A 16,724-nucleotide genomic window follows, 5' to 3' on the forward strand; every position below is an offset into this window, starting at 1 on the left:
AGAGGGAGTCCCAGACTGAAACAGGCTCCAGGCTCTGAGCTGGCAGTCAGCACAGAGCCAGACACGAGGCTTGAACCCACGAACCGCGAGATCATGACCTAAGCGAAAGTCGGACGCTTAACCGACTGAGCCACCCAGGCACCCCGAGAAAGGCCTTTTTTAAAAAATTAATAATTATAACATAGTTATCAACTGAAATATGGAAATATGTTCACTGGAACTTTAGATTTTTATAACTTAATAATTGTAGTTATAAACTATTCCATTTTAAAATGACACTGTATTTGCTTTTCCTCATGTTATGCCTTTTTCTTCTGTTTTCTAACATCCTTTCCCCTCATTTTGTTAAGTTGCTGAACTTGGTTTGCAACCGTCTCATAAATTGACAGATCCCTGCGATGGAAAGAATTAGATGGTGACTTAGATACAAATGTAATTCACTTGTTAAGCAAGTTTTGCCAAAAAAAGTGGTCCTTGTACTTTGGTTAAAGCTTAACTAACATTTCCTTGAGATAGTTTTTAATGCTTACTTCCTAAAAACCCTTTCTTTTCTTAACCAAATATTTAGTGAGGCTGTATTATTGAAGGAGTCATCACAATCAATCATGTATGCCCCATACATGGAATATGGGAGTTGGTTAAGAGTTGAAGTTGATATATGTGTGAATAGTGGGCAGTGTGGTTTTTGTGGCTCTTAACAGCTTACTGTTCAGAAACTGCAGATAAGGGGAAAAACATTTGCAAGGCTAGTTTTTATGTAACCTGACTGTATTACCTTTGACTGATGAGACATTACATGATGGCAAATATATTACAATGATATATGAAGTAATAAAATTGCCAGAAATTGACTAGAATATTCTTTTTTTCTTTTTTTAATGTTTGTTTTATTTCTGAGAGAGAGAGAGAGATAGCATGAACAGGGGAGGGTCAGAGAGAGAGGGAGACACAGAATCTGAAACAGTCTCCAGGCTCTGAGCTAGCTGTCAGCACAGAGCCTGACGTGGGGCTCGAACCCACGAACCATGAGATCATGACCTGGGCCGAAGTCGGACGCTTTACCGACTGAGCCACCCAGGCGCCCCTGACTAGAATATTCTTATTCTTAGTGCAGTCTCATTACTAAAATTCTAGTAAGGAATGGTAAGTTTTCCCAGTAGAAAAGAATAAAATTTTGTTTAACTTTTCTTCCTGGGAACATATTAATCAGTCATGTATTTAATAAGTACGTGTTCTGTGCTTAGTCATTTGATAAATGATATGCAAGTATATAGAATAACAATGTGACTTGCCTGTTTTCATGGGCAGAGCAAATCACAGACACAGACTCATTGTGACTCCTATGCTCAAAGACCAATGTGGAGACCAACACACTGCAGGAGAGGTATATAGTGGATAATTCTGCAAATTTAAGTCTGACAGAACCTGAAAACCTAAGAGGAATTTGAGTGCTGTATGACAAGTCATAGGAAGCCATAGTGAAGAAGTTACTTGTTAGACTAGTGAGTGGCACGTGTTGTAGGGTAAGAGCAGGAACAAATAAAATCAAATTGGTAGATTAAGGGTCAGGTCATAGAGGATTTTGAAACCTAAGAGGGAAAGTTGGAACTAGATAAAATAGGGATTAGGAAGGCTGTTTGTTCTTTGCTTTTTAAAATAATCTCTGCACGCAGTGTGGGGCTTGAATTCACAACCCCGAAATCAACAAGAGTCACATGCTCTACAAACTGAGCCAGCCAGTTGCCCCAAGAAGGTTTTTGACCAATTTCACAGGCTCTGGGTTCTTGACATAATTTAAAAAAAAAAAAAAAAATTTTTTTTTGGATGTTTGATATAATGGGAGCTTCAGAGCTATTTATATGATAGTGAAACTTGCACATAGGGAGAAAATACAGGAAACTAAAAGAGATGAGGGTCTATTGAGTCAACATCAATAACATTTTGAAAGAAGATATAGGTTGGTGATAGAATGAGTTCTTTCACGTACTCACTGAACAACTATTCCTGAGTGATTGCCATACAGTATGTGCTAAGCACTGAGGAATTAGTGATACAAAAAGGGTGTGGAGCACAAGGGGCTTTTGTTCTGTTTGGTGATACAGGGAAGACAAGGCAAGATTTGTACCAGGATTTCCAGCCGTGCCAATCAGAAGAATATAGGGAACAGATCTGATATGTATAAGAGAAGCACATTGTGGAAGGATGTGGAAAGAGGGCATGATAATATGTTTGGATCAGTAGATTAGATCTATGAAATAGATCTTAATGGTTGAAAATAGAAATTTTTTTTATATAAACATACACATTGGAATTTCATCCTCAGACTCTTCCGAGTGCTGCAGATTACAAGAGCACAAGTTTAATCTGTGACTTGGTCTTTGAGTGTTTATCATTTTTGATCACACAAATATAAATGCCTTATTCTCATACATTTTCTCAAGTCTAATGTTATGTGAATTTTGATAAGTATTGACCTCTTTTTTATGTTCTTTTTTGAAGAGTTCTTCCATCACACCAGTCAAAAATAGATATAATACTGGGTTTGGGGAAGTATTTGTCAAGGAATATAGATTTTTATTTCAGTCAACTAGTTAGGGGAGGAATATTGATGGGGAAAATGATAGTGATATTTTTAGATTCTGATTTTGGTGTGTAGGTTTTCAAATTCCAAAAAGATGACTGTAGTAACAGTCAGTTCTTAACTCTCTCTCATTCTAGGACAACTTGTGCTTACTGTTCTCAGCCTTCATTTTCATCCTCATGACAGCCTTCATGTCATCTCGGGGTGACACTGACTACGTGTATTAATTGTGTACAACATAAACAAATAATCAAATATCACTAGTCCTTAACTCAGGCCTCCTTTTCTCCCCCCTTCTCTAAGGAACGACTACCAAAATCACTACAATCCCAATGACTTCCAAGCCCAATGTGATTGTTGTGCAAAAGACTACAGGAAAAGGAACGACCATTCAAGGCCTCCCGGGCAAAAACGTGGTCACAACATTGCTAAATGCTGGAGTAAGTAAGAGCGTGTACTGCAGACTCAGCAGTCCACTGAGGATTTTAAAGACCAGCTACACAAATATTTGCCTAAGGACTTTAGGACCCCACAATGGCCTGTATGCTTGATTTACCACTACTGTGATGTAATAACTGTTCAAGTACCACCAACCGATGCCATTTTTCACAGTAATTCCTAAAACACATTGCTCATAGCTAGGTTGCTTATGATCATGATTTAGATGCTTCGCTTGGTCCAAATGGAAGATTCCACTGCCTTAACTACAGGGAGACCTCTGTTAGAGGACAGTTTTATTCTTGCCTCTGTCCAGTAGACAGAAGCCTAGTTTTGGCCTGGGCTGGGCCAAGGGAGATATAGGATTAAGCAAATTAATTGAGAAGGATTTACTTTCATTTTACCTCTTTGAGCTAGTAAAAAAATAATCAAAAAACAGATTCATTTATAGTTCTGAAGGCAATTGTGCAGAAGTTTGGAGTTAGACAAAGTTGGGCTTTGTCTCTTAGTATCGTAGTTGTTTGACCTTTGGCAAATTTATTCACCTTCTCTCATCCTTAATTTCCTCATTTGTAAATTGGGGATTATGATCTTTATCAGTGAGTTCAGTTAACTGGGAGCTGTTTTTGAAAGTGCTTAGGGCAGTGCCTGGCACATAGGAAGTCCTCAATAAATCATTTTTCTCTTACTGTTATTACTCATGGCACTTAACTATTTAGGCTTGGTAATGTCCCTACTTTGATAGAAAAAAGAACGCTGTACTTCATTGTAGATCTCTGGTAGCTTCCTGGGCATCACAGTCTTTATAATGTTGGCATTAGATATTTCCATCATGTGGGAAAACAGATAGTTCCTAGTGTGAGTTCACATGATAAACCAAAAGTAAAGCCTAGATTAGAATTCAGATTTTCAGAACCCTTTTATAGTTTGTTTTGCAGTTGCATAGAATCTGATATATAAGATGGGATGCCGTGTACCCTAAGTCCTATGATCACATACATTGAAGAGTTGTATATGAATCCTAGCTGCTAGATATATCTAAGAGCAACGGTTTGACACAGGAAATGATAGTAAAACAAGCAAATCAGAGCATAAGACTGCACGTATGTATATGTACCTATACTTAACAGCTTGCTCACCTGGGCACATCCATACACATAGATCAGAAGAGATTTTTTAAAAAAATAGCCTGCTAGTTGGTTTTGATAGGCTTTGAATGGTCATTATACTTGGACAGAACCCATCAAGCTATTTAAAGGATAGGCATGCCCACTTGAAAACTAGTGGCTCTTGGCAAATGAACTAAAGCTCCTCCCAAATGTGAAGGGTATGTGTGTATTAAAATAAGGAATAATATGATTGACAGACACTTCCTATTTTCCTTAGACTATTTCAGCAGATAGTTAAGCTTGTGATTTTTATAATCATATTTAGCTCTAAATTCATGGAGTTATTACCTTTGGCCAGCTCACCTGGGTGCTTTGTTTTTACTGGCTAAGTTGGATGGCCACACATTTAGATGATGATGACTGAAAGTTAAAAACCAATAAGGTGAACATTTTTCCTTTCAGCTTTATGGATTTTAACTTTTAAAATATTAATAATTTAGTAAAATCACTGTCTTTGAATTTAAGGAAGCTCAAGTATTGACTCTATAAATGACCAGAAGATGGAACTTAAGAATAAAGCAGACAAAAGTACAAACAATGGTGAAAAGTTAATGGACTTAAGCTATCTAGTTAATAGACTAAAGTGATATTAGTAACATGCTAATAAGACAATGTGGGGAATGCCCTAAGTTTGTTTTTTTTTTTTGTATTTTCCCATATAACCTCAGAAAGACTGTTGATATCTGCTAATTTCCTCTCTTGCCCATGATTTTACACATAAACATTCTGCTATTTATCCTTATAATTTCCTATTTGGGGAGCTTAGTTTATTTATATGTGTACATTTAGCTACTGGTATAATGCACAGTAATTTTTTGTTACGTGAATGTTTATTTCAGATAAATTAGAAAATGATAATTCTGGGGTGGTAGGACCTATAATCTCTATAATTATTCTTTTATAATTTCTTGACTATTTTAGTGTATGTATTCTATGAATGAGATGGTGTATTAAGTATTCCCCTGTGAGATTATTTTTTAAATTCACTTACCAGGAAATAATTAATGCCTTCTTTAGACAGGAAGTTGGGCAGAGGATTTCTGGGACCATCTCAACTAAGCCTGGGATTTGTGATCACCTAGAAACATTGTACTTTGCTGTTTAATTTATAGTCCTGTTCCCATCATCCTGGCAAAACCTCTCTGATTTTTCAGTGAAAAGTCAGTTTTTATCATTTAAATACATAGAAATCTCATATATTCACTGACTTTAATTTAGGGAGAAAAGACTATTCAGACGGTACCAACAGGAGCAAAGCCAGCTATTATCACTGCTACAAGACCCATCACCAAAATGATTGTAACTCAACCAAAAGGAATAGGTTCCACAGTTCAACCAGCGGCTAAAATCATCCCGACAAAAATTGTTTATGGGCAGCAAGGGAAAACACAGGTATGCTGTGAGATATGAATTTTCTTGGCTCTGGTATATTTCAGACTCCTAAAATTCCATGTTTGAAATTTGGATGAAATAAACAATAATCTTTAAAAAATCGGACTGTTAAAAGTTATGACCGAATGTGTATAATTGTCTGTTTTCAAAATGTGCGTTTCTCTCTTGAGTTCTTTTGGGGGGGGGGGTGGTATCTAAATATTTGTGCCATGTCATAAGCAAAGATTGGAGAAAATCATTCCCTTGGAATAAAATTTGCTGAAGGCATTGTTATATTTGTAGAAGGTATTGTTATTTGAGAAGTAGGTGCTTGAGGGAGACTGGTAATTATTTGGAATCTCTCAAAGAAAAGTATTTTTTAGAAGCTAATAATGGCCTTTGAAAGCACTTTATATACTTATAAAATTTGTTTTACTTGAAACCTAAATAATGGAGAAGCTAGAGAACTGTTCCATTTTCAAGCAATAGAAGATAAGGGAATTTTTCTGGAAATTTGCCTAGAAAATTGAGGCTCAAGATTTAATCTTGACATTGCTAGGCTACTATTTATTTTGTGGTTCTTTAACTGCTTTTGTAAGAATATCAAAGAAAGTAATATCAGCTTTGGTTGAGAAATGGTATCCTAGAATTTTTGTAAAAGGTATTAATTTACCTTTAATAATTCGCTTTTAGAATCAGTTCCCTCACACTGCTGGTCAAATAGTTTGGGTATCTAAACAAATAAGTTTTGTGATTAAAAATAAGTCTAAATTGCCTTTAAGTTTCAACTATAACAATTTTCATTTGCTCCATCATCTAAGTCATAGTATAATCCATGTTTTCATTCTTAAATTCTTGAATGAGTGACTTAATAAGAGTCTGAAGAGGTTTAGAATCTTACATATGGAGAAATAAAAATAATTGTGGTGAGTTAACATTTTGAAGTAGAATGGTTCAGTTTGAAATTTTTCTCCCATTTTACTTGTTTTAGTGTCTATGGTTTTGACATTTGCCAGGAGTTGATCTATTGTATGTTCCATATTGCTTCTAATGATAATTGTCTTAAGTCAGTGTTTCTCTTGGTGTTTCTTCCAAGATGACTTATGTCCCAACCATGTTTACTTTGCACAGGTATCTCAATTAGGAATTTCATTTGGTTGCTAATGAAAAGAAACCTGAAGAATGGTGGTTTAAATGAATTAGGGTTTTGTTGTTGTTATGTGAATAAATATTCAGGGATGCATAGGTGGCTTAGTCGGTTAAGTGTCTGACTTCCACTCAGGTCACGGTTTTATGGTTCATGGGTTCGAGCCCCACATCAGGCTGTCTGCTGCCAGTACAGAGCCCACTTCGGATCCTCTGTCCTCCTCTGCTCTCTTCCCCTGCCCTACTTGTTCCCTCTCTCTCTATCTCTCTCTCTCTCCCCCTCTCCCTTCCTCTTTCCCTCTCTCCCTCCCTCCCTCCTCAAAAAAAAAAAAGCATTAAAAAGTATTAAAAAAATAAATATTCAAAGGGAGGAAATTCTGGACTATTATTGCGGCACTGGAAATCTAGGCATTCTGAAATCCATGCCATGTAGCTGTCATTCTAGTGAATAGCCTACAGACTGTAAAATGACTTCTGAAGTCTTTATGGACAAGAAAAAACAGAGACATAGTCTCTTGTCAGAATTATGGCTGTTGCATGCTGGCATGTGCCACTTAAAATGTTACATGTGGCTTGACTATAATTTATTCATAGATTGAATTAGTCTTTGATGAACAGTGCTGTGCTCAAAGCATAATAAATGTACAGAATGCTATTTGCCATGGCAGGAAAATATTAGTGCTCTAAAATTGAAACTGGGTGTATTTCTGCTTTTCTTCCAGGTTCTTATTAAACCCAAACCAGTGACATTTCAAGCCACAGTTGTTAGTGAACAAACAAGGCAGCTGGTCACAGAAACATTACAGCAAGCATCTAGGGTAGCAGAAGCTGGTAATTCATCTATTCAAGAGGGAAAGGAAGACCCACAGAGTTATACAGATAGTAGTTCCTCTTCTACAGAATCCTCCCAAAGTTCCCAAGGTAAGATCCATTTTACTCCTGACTTACATAATTATTACCGACATAGTACCCTAGTTCCAAAATAGTTGCATATAGGGATTCCAAACGAACGTGTGCTTTGATTTGTCGATTCTTTTGGTTTTATTTTCTTTTGTTTGATATGTAATCAGTGAGCTGAAGTTTTGCTTTTGGTAAGGCTTACCAAACATATTCCTGAATGGCATATGTTCATCAAATAATTGGTAAACTTTGGATGATGATTTTGACAGGTAGGTATTATCAAACTGGATAGTGCTGTGGTTCTTTTTATTGTCTTCTGGGTAAGAAGGAGAAGTATGCAAGAAAGTAAATGTATCTTTTGAATGGTTATTCTTGAACCTTGAGAAAGAATCAAGCTGGCCAGACATCGGCCATAAGTGGGAAAATAGAGGACCATACATTGCAGTTTGCATAGGGCAAGTCCTAGTTTATATCTGTTCTAGCATAATTATTAATAGCATTCCTTTCCGCTCTCAAAGGTATCCTAATTTAGATGATACTGTATGGTTGTCCTAATTATAAGGAAGGCTTCTATGAAGCCAGACTCCAGAGTAGGGAAGCTCTTTATCCTCAGTGCTATTTTAATTATGTTGTTCATCTAGAAAGTCTCTTGAAATAAATTCTTAATCATAAGCTTTGAGACCTGCAAATCTGGTACTCCTGTCTATCAGTTACCGTAACCGCCCTTTTTGTCAGGTGGTGGGTGTATTTATGCCTATGCTGGCTTGTATGCTCTGATGCATCTAATAAGCAAAGCTGTTTATCTTCCCTTTGTCATTCCTCCCTCACTCCATTCCTTCTCCTCACCTCCCCATTATTCTCTTGGGAATACTTTCTGAGCACCTTTATGTTTCTACTGCAGATACTTCATATTATGCACTTCTATTTTAATTCTTTAGTGGACTCTTCCCAGATTAGTGGGAAATTCAGATTGCTTACATGGTTCAAATTGCTGATTATTCCATTAATTCAATTTGATAGTTACTTAGTAGTTTATACAACATACTGAGCATTGTGCTAGGCCCTATAAACATTGAGTTAAATATAGTTCTTGTTAAAATCTAGATTAGAGGATTAAAAAACACACGTACAACTTCAGTAGTAGTTTAATAAGTTTAATAATAAACAAAAATGCTAAAGGCTAAAAATTCACATTCCAGTAAGGAGAGGATAAGAAAGCTTCAGAAAGCAGATAGCATTTGAAGTGGTGTTTGAAAAGTCATCAGTTAAAGATAAATAAAAACATTGATTTTAACAAACTATATGGTACTCATTTTAGAAAGTGGATAGTTTTCTTCAGCATATCAATGATAGTAATATTTTCTGAATCAATTTATTGAAATTTAGTTTATCATTCTATACTGATTATAAGTTAGTCTTTTTACTGGTCACCATGGAGTGATGCTTATTCTCTATTTCATTTCATCTTTATTTCTTAATAATTTGATATTTATGGATTCTATTCTTACTTCAACATGTCAGCTGCATTTTCCTCTATTATTTTCAAGTCTCTGGTTCCTTGAATAATACTAGCCATTTTTTTCCCTTGAGAAATATTTTTATAGAGAGCAGGTAAAATGTTTAGCTTATGAGTTGGTGCTAAGAGGGAAACACAAACAGTACATGTTTTTATATCCATAATCTCGGGTTATCCTTTGATTTTGCTAGTCTTTTTCTAAGGGAGCTATGAACCAATCATTACTTCCCAAACGTGCCATTTCATTAGGCAGTCTTCGGGTTTCATTGTAAGAATGGGACTAAAGTTTGGCTATTTTTGGAAGTAATTTGAGTCTAAGGTTTTCGGTTGTTCGATATGTTATTATACATGGCTTCATGTATTTTTATTTATTTGTTCTGTATCATCACATATTTTTTCTTTTAAAAATATTCTGTAATACAAAAAAATTTCACTTCAGAATACGTATATCTAATATAGTTGACTATAAAGCCAGTTATTAAAATCTACCATTCTTCCCCTTCCACACCCCCACCCCCACCCTCACTATCCTTAGTCCATTGTCACAAAGACAAGGGGCTGGGAATGTATATGCTGTGATTTAAAGTGAAAGAAAGGGATAAAGATTTTGGTCAGTGTAAGACATGCTGGTTTTCAAACTATATGAGGATCAAACCTAGTGGAAATGTAAGCACTACATAGCAGTTCATTTTTCCTTTATATTGCTTTTGTAGTTTTTGCCCCTCACCAATTTGGTAACTTTCTTTTAATGTAATTTCAGACTTCCAATAACGTAAGAAGAGTTAAAAAGAACTCCTGTGATTTTTTTTTTTTTAAGATTTCTTTTTGACAAGAGAGGGCACAAGCAGAGGAGGGGCAGAAAGAGGACAGAGGATGTACAATGGGCTCTGCACTGAGAGTAGAGAGCCCCACGTGGGGCTTGAACTCATGAACTGCAAGATCATGACCTGAGCCAAAGTTGGATGCTCAACCAATCGAGCCATCCAGGTCCTCCATGATTTTATTTTAAAATAATCTCTACACCTAACATGGGGCTTGAACTTATGACCCCAAGATCAAGAGACACATGCTGTACCCACTGAGCCAGCCAGGCGCCCCCCAGATTTTAAAAACAGAAAGAAAAATGTTAAAGATTTCTTCTTTTTTTTTTTTTTTTTAAATATTTTTATTTATTTCTAGGGGAGAGAGAGAGAGAGAGAGACAGCGTGAGCAGGGGAGGGTCAGAGAGAGAAGGAGACACAGACTCTGAAATAGGCTCCAGGCTCTGAGCTGGCAGTCAGCACAGAGCCCGACGCGGGGCTCGAACCCATGAACCGCGAGATCATGACCTAAGCGAAAGTCGGACCCTCAACCGACTAAGCCACCCAGGCGCCCCAAAGATTCCTTTATTTATATTTTGTTTATTTCCAGAAGGTTTTAAGGTGGATTAGGTAGAATACAAGATTATATGAAGTAAAATGGAAGACAGCAAGGAAAGAAAACCAAGGGTAGGGATTTAAGGTGGAACAAGGTATGAGGTAAATACAGAAATGCATCCTATATTCTATATAAAAGACATCGCTTTAAGGAGGCCACAAATTTGTTTCTAGGATGATTTTTCCAGAAGCTTTATGATCTTAGTAAGTTATGGTGAGGGTGGGGAATAAATCCAGGTTTAAGCAAACATACTTACTGTAGAACTTTTCAGAGCTATTATGTGCTGATATATATTGTGAAAAATGAAGAGTGGAGTATATAATATAAAATGCTTCCCAACTTTTTGACCATAGAACCTTTTGCAGAACAGCTTGGGGAACTAATGTTCTCTGAAACATTTTGAGTGATGCTGTCTAGGCAGTTAAGAACTGTGAAGGCCTTGGGTTTTATGACAGTGCTTCAGAGGGAAGGTACATATTACATCACAGAAGGGACATAGACATCTTAGGTTTAGTTTAGAAGGGATGATTTAGATGTGTAAGGCATCTGGGAATCACTTTATATGAGGAGTGGTCAGTGGAAACAGGACATTTATTATGGAGAAGATGAGGATTGGGTTGGGGACATGGGACTTGTCAGTTTTCTTGAGAACTGTAATGTGGAAGAGTGAAAAGAATTGGTCTTTGTGGATACGTGGATGGAAACTAGAACCATTGGGTAAAAGTCTCAGGAAGACCTGTTTCCATTCCATATAAAAAACTTTTCTATTTGTCATAACTGCAGACATTGAAGGAAACTATATTAGAAAGTAGTGAGTTCTCTGGTGTGGCAGTTCTTTGACTGGGGGGTGGGGAGGTATTGTGAAGATTTTAGTATAGATGATATTGTGAAGATTTTAGATTGGTGATAGCATTAAACAGACTCTTAGATCCCTGCTAGCCAAGAGGTCTTACTCTTATTCTATGAAAGTGTGATATAGGCCTTTTATGGTAAAGTCACAGGAAACATTCTTCCATAGAGATGCCAGATCTATCTTTGCATGTTAACAGTACAGTGTGTATTTCTGGTACCTAACAGGTAGTAGATATCCAAAAAATATTTGTTAAATGACCCACGGGGAAAAATATTGGAGGGTTAGCAAGCCACCATCCCCAAGACAGATAGGGAAGTCTAGACGGATGCACACTTCATAACCAAATGGTACTGTGAGATCAGGCTCTTGGTGTCTGTTATTGCACTCTGACCTCAGCATCAGACTCAATAGGCAGTAGATTTATCTAGTCTAAGCATAAGCCAGAAGTAGAGAGGAAAATCACTCAAGGAATGGTTCACACTCTCGTTCTTTGTCACAGCTGTTGGAGTTGCCGCAGTGATACTGTGTGATGGTCGGCTACTCTCTGGGTATGCGCAGAAAGAGTGAACCATTTCCCCAGTCCCTCCCTCAGGATAATGTTATTTGGGCTGATGTCTCTGATAGGTGCTCCCATGTGGAAATTTGTTTTCCTTTCTCAGTCTGTTTCTATGTTATCTTTCTACAGGTGCAATCCTTGCATTCTTTTGGATTTTCAGTGAATGTTACAGAATTGGGTTGCAGTCATTCTGTGCCTGTAGATTCTCTTACCTAGCCAAGGAATCACCATGAGAATTTCTTAAATTTGAGAACATAGGTTTCATGAAAAGAATGATTCCCTAATAAAATTAGTTCTTTTAAGTGTAAGTTCTATTTGTCTACTTAGAAAGAAGACAGAAAAATTGTTATATGCATCACATGACATTTGGTATTGTAGGATAGTGTCCTTCAGTCTTCTAGAATTTATATAGAGAGGGCTTATTGGAAATCATACATCCTTGGTGTGGCATATATTCTACCCGGTGTTTGAGGGGCAAAGAATATGGTTTGTTAATGATAACTAAAAATTCCAGTTCTATTGTATATGGATTTTGTTTTCTTCAAGAAGGCTTTTTTCTTTCTAAGAGTCATTTTGCCTGTCCCAGTCTGTTTGGACAACTTTGTGGTTTCCAAAAATATAAGGTTCAAAGAAGGTTGAACTTATATTGAATTTATTCTTGTTTTTTGGGGCTACATGAATTTTTTTCATTCTTCTGTGATGCTTTCACTGACTAATCCACTTCAAAGCAGTCTTTCTCTTTCTATAGATTTGTCTTGTTTGCCCTAGTCATTTGATTTTACCAACGAATACAAAGCTATATGTATGTTTATTTTAGGTCTCCTCCATTGTAATCTAAACTTGAGAGTGGGGATTGTGCCTTTATATCCTCCATAATTTTTGTCCTGTGTGGTATCCTGGACACAGGAGTTGAGGAGCATAATAATAATCTAGTCCAACCTGATTATTCTGCAGATGGAAAACTCAACAGTTTGTTGTTTGATTTGATGCACATTTAGAATTTACATGCCTATGTTTATAGCATAAATATAATAAACCTTGAATTAGGCCTTTATTTTGAAACTAACAAAAGGTCTCAGAATCGAGAAACTTTAGGACACAACAACAATAACATTTCTATTTTCCTTCATAGTTTATGAAGCTCTTTTACATATTATTTCATTATATCCTCAGAAGTCCTGTCAGATAGATAGGTTATTTTATCATTGCCAGTTTAGAAATGATGATACTAAAACCCAAAGACTCAACTTGAGAATAATTGATAGAGCTAGGGCTGTAACCTAAGACTCTGAACTCCAAATGTTATACATGTGCTATTATATCATCCTGCTTATAGATTATCTATCCATTCTTGTTATTGGTGGACAGGATTTTTCAGTAATTAGCCATCCAAAAATGAGTAATGTTGACTGGATGCTCGGGTTGTAATACAAAACACATTTTCAGATGCACTGGGGAAAATAAAGACTCCTACAGCATTTTGTTCTTACTATACACAAACATGCATCTACTTACATAAATGCACACCTATTTATTATAGCAGTTATCACATTGAATTGTAATTTGTCTTTTTACATGTCTGTCTCCCCAACCAGATTGTGTGCTTCTTGAGCATCCTCTGATTACTCTGTAAGCTCCTGTATATCCTCAATCCCAAATATAGACTCCTGCATATATATAGGTGCCCAGTTTGTTGAATCAGTGAACGAATGAATAAGTGAATACAGACATGAAAGATACGCCCTCTGGGGGCTTACAGTCTTCTTGGGGAGATAAAGCATGAAATTTACAATAAATACAAAGATTAAAAAAAAAAAAACAAGTTGTTTTTTTTAAGAGAAACTTTGTTTATAGGGTTTTTTTTTTTTAACTAATATAAAACAGATTCCCAGCCTGTAGTTCATGTAATTGCTTCCCGGCGTCAGGATTGGTCAGAACATGAAATTGCAATGGAGACTAGCCCCACCATAATTTATCAGGATGTATCCAGTGAATCACAATCAGCTACTTCAACAATCAAAGCTCTGTTAGAACTCCAACAGACAACAGGTATGAATTCACATGCTCAATTGAATGAAGCATGTTTTCTCTAGAGATGGGTTGTGCTAAAATACTACCACTGTTATATTTTCTTTGTGATTACATGAGCACATCTCCCCCCTCTGGACTGGTGTATAATCATTGTTGCAGTCTATTTACTTGTCGCTTCAATAAGATGTGCACAGGAGCACTAAAGGATAGGCTAGTCAGGGAGGGAAAAATGGCAGAGCTCTTTGTTTTCTGTCTCCTGCTTGAAACGGGTAGTCCTCTTGCCTCTTTCACCAGAAGGCAGTAGTTTCTATCATTTCTAAGCACAAGGTTAGATGTAGTATAGATGCCAGATTGAAGGGCCCCTACCGTCCTCCTTGATATTGGAGGCCACTTTTGTGGTCATAAAATACCATTAATGGCTCTTGCTAGCATTCTAATTGGTTTTATCTTTATATTTTCATTGTATCATTTAACCACTTGAGCTTCCATGCAAAGCTATCCTCATTTAACAAGATCCATTAGTATTTCTAGTTACTAAATATCTTCAATAAACTAGGCAAAACCCGTGTTAGTTATTACTGACTTTTCTATTACAAGAAGTCAAAGATTGTTAGAGTATTTAAGGAAGCTTAACAATGATCTCATCCAACCCTTTGATTTTATGCATAAGGAAACTGAGATCCAGAGAAGTTGCCCAGTTGGTTAGTGGCAGAGTGAGACTCCATGTCTTTTGATTCCTAAGTCAGTGTCCTCTCTACTTGTGGGGTGACTGTGGTATTATTTTGGTTTTGTTTTGCTTTCTTTGTTTAAATGATTATCTTGATTTTGTCACACTATATCCTGCGTGGGAAAAATCTGAATGATCATTCAGTGGACTTAATTACTGGGAACTAATTATTTGTTGTTACATCCACTTGACACTAGCCAAAGAATATGAGCATTTAGTATCTTTGGTTAATCTTTCTATTGGTGTTATTTTTGGCCTTAGGCATTTCCTCAGTTTCTTGTCTTTGACATACTCAGCCATTTCCACTAATGTCTTACAGAGGGTGGAGACCAAGTAAGTAGATTTTATAGAAAAAGTGACAAGATAGAAAGTAAATTTATCCATGGAACCCATTCTTGACTCCAGACTACTTTGTAAAAACATTTTTGTAGGAACAGAGAGGTCATTTTTTCTTAACACTGAAAATTTTTATTCTTTAAGAGCCGTTGAAGATTTGGTAACATTTCTTTGGAGATTATCTTGAATTTTTAATAGATCAAACTAAACTAGTCATTGTATTGTGCTATTCTGGGTAGATATGATCTAGAGCAAATCAGGCTGGATACTGCTTATTCACCCTTTGTTTTCAGGTTGGTAAACTCCAGCATACCAGGGAAACCTTGAAGAAGGGTAAAGGACACGTTCTAAGAGGAGTGTGTACGAGGGAGACCGATTGTTTGGCCTAGTCGTACTAGGGGGGAATTTAGTCTGATTGCATATGTGTCCTTCTTGCTGGGCTGCTGGTATCGTTGCATAAGTTGTGCACATTACAACCATACATAGCAGTCTGCTTTTTTCATTTCAACTCACTGTCTTCTTAGTCACTGCCAGTCGTGGCACCCCAGAGGGCTGGCTCATTATTCCCATGGACAGCTCTGGTATTGACACTTGTTTGTAATAAAAGTTAACTTTTCCACTAACTTTTCTATGCAGTAAAGGAAAAGTTGGAATCTAAACCAAGACAACCCACTATTGACTTGAGTCAGATGGCAGTGCCTATTCAGATGACCCAGGAAAAGAGACATTCTCCAGAGAGTCCATCCATTGCTGTGGTAGAGTCAGAACTAGTTGCTGAATACATCACTACAGGTAGGTGTTCTCTTAAAAAGTAGTATTAAGGTAGGAGAGCTACCTTTCTGGATTTGATGGGTTGGTTGGTTGGGGGAGAATATAGTTTTTATATTTCTAGATCTTTTCCAGTTTGCTCTGAGAGCAAATTCACATTGTCCTTGGGACTTAGCCCTGTCTTTAATGACAAGGGAAGAAAATCATTTGGTTGTTACAGACTGGCAACTAATAACAAATTGTAAGTTGGCCATAAATAACATCTTTGAATATATAGTGACAGTTGTAGAGAGAGGATAAAATACCTTTTATAGAAGAATAAATATTTTTGATGCATCTGAATGTTTTAGTTTTGTTGGGGGTGGGGAGAGAGAGATGGGTCAAGAGAGAAAGGAGATATAAAATCCAATACCTTTTTTGATGTGAAGAAAAAAATGTGGAAAACTTTAAATCCCTGTAAATACTTAGGAGTTCTAGTGGAAAGCAAATTAGGTATTTGCTTAAAATGTGGTCTGGCAGCAAAACACTAATGAGAGTTTTGGATGGCATAGATAGAAGAGTGGAACAGGAAGGATTAAAGATTCTTTCTCTCATGTTCTGGTGAGACCACAGCTGGAATACTGCCTTCTGTTTTAGACACTTTATTACCTTGAGATTTGAAATTGTTCAGAGAATAGTACTGTGAATAATTAGGGGTTAGGAGAAATTACTTACAAGGCAATATGTAAAGAACACCTGTCTTAAGTTTTCCTAAGCAGTGATTAAAAGAGAACCATAAAGTTACAGATATTTAGAGGATGTAAATACCAAAGTGGAAAAAGAACTCTTTGGTATCGTTTTTGGAGATAGTTTTAATACTAATGGGTTAAAATTGCCAAAAGGGAAAATCCAGTTAAAGACTATGGAAAGCCGTTTA

General features: G+C 36.6%; 1 protein-coding gene across 8 annotated transcripts in view; it reads left to right on the forward strand.

Annotated features, from left to right (window-relative positions):
- Positions 1 to 16,724, forward strand: part of EMSY (EMSY transcriptional repressor, BRCA2 interacting) — an 80,925-nt gene that overhangs the window by 51,573 nt on the left and 12,628 nt on the right. For 6 of the 8 annotated variants that reach the window (XM_039228782.1, XM_039228789.1, XM_039228784.1 and 3 more), the window contains 5 exons: positions 2,885 to 3,021; positions 5,407 to 5,580; positions 7,428 to 7,626; positions 13,831 to 13,995; positions 15,677 to 15,832. In XM_039228782.1, coding sequence (XP_039084713.1) covers positions 2,885 to 3,021; positions 5,407 to 5,580; positions 7,428 to 7,626; positions 13,831 to 13,995; positions 15,677 to 15,832 — 831 coding nt within the window. The remainder of the gene's footprint in view (positions 1 to 2,884; positions 3,022 to 5,406; positions 5,581 to 7,427; positions 7,627 to 13,830; positions 13,996 to 15,676; positions 15,833 to 16,724) is intronic. The other 2 variants (XM_039228786.1, XM_039228788.1) reach the window with 2 other exon arrangements.

This window comes from Hyaena hyaena, unplaced genomic scaffold (genome assembly GCF_003009895.1).
Source record: "Hyaena hyaena isolate Hyena2069 unplaced genomic scaffold, ASM300989v1 scaffold_34, whole genome shotgun sequence".
NCBI lineage: Eukaryota > Metazoa > Chordata > Mammalia > Carnivora > Hyaenidae > Hyaena > Hyaena hyaena.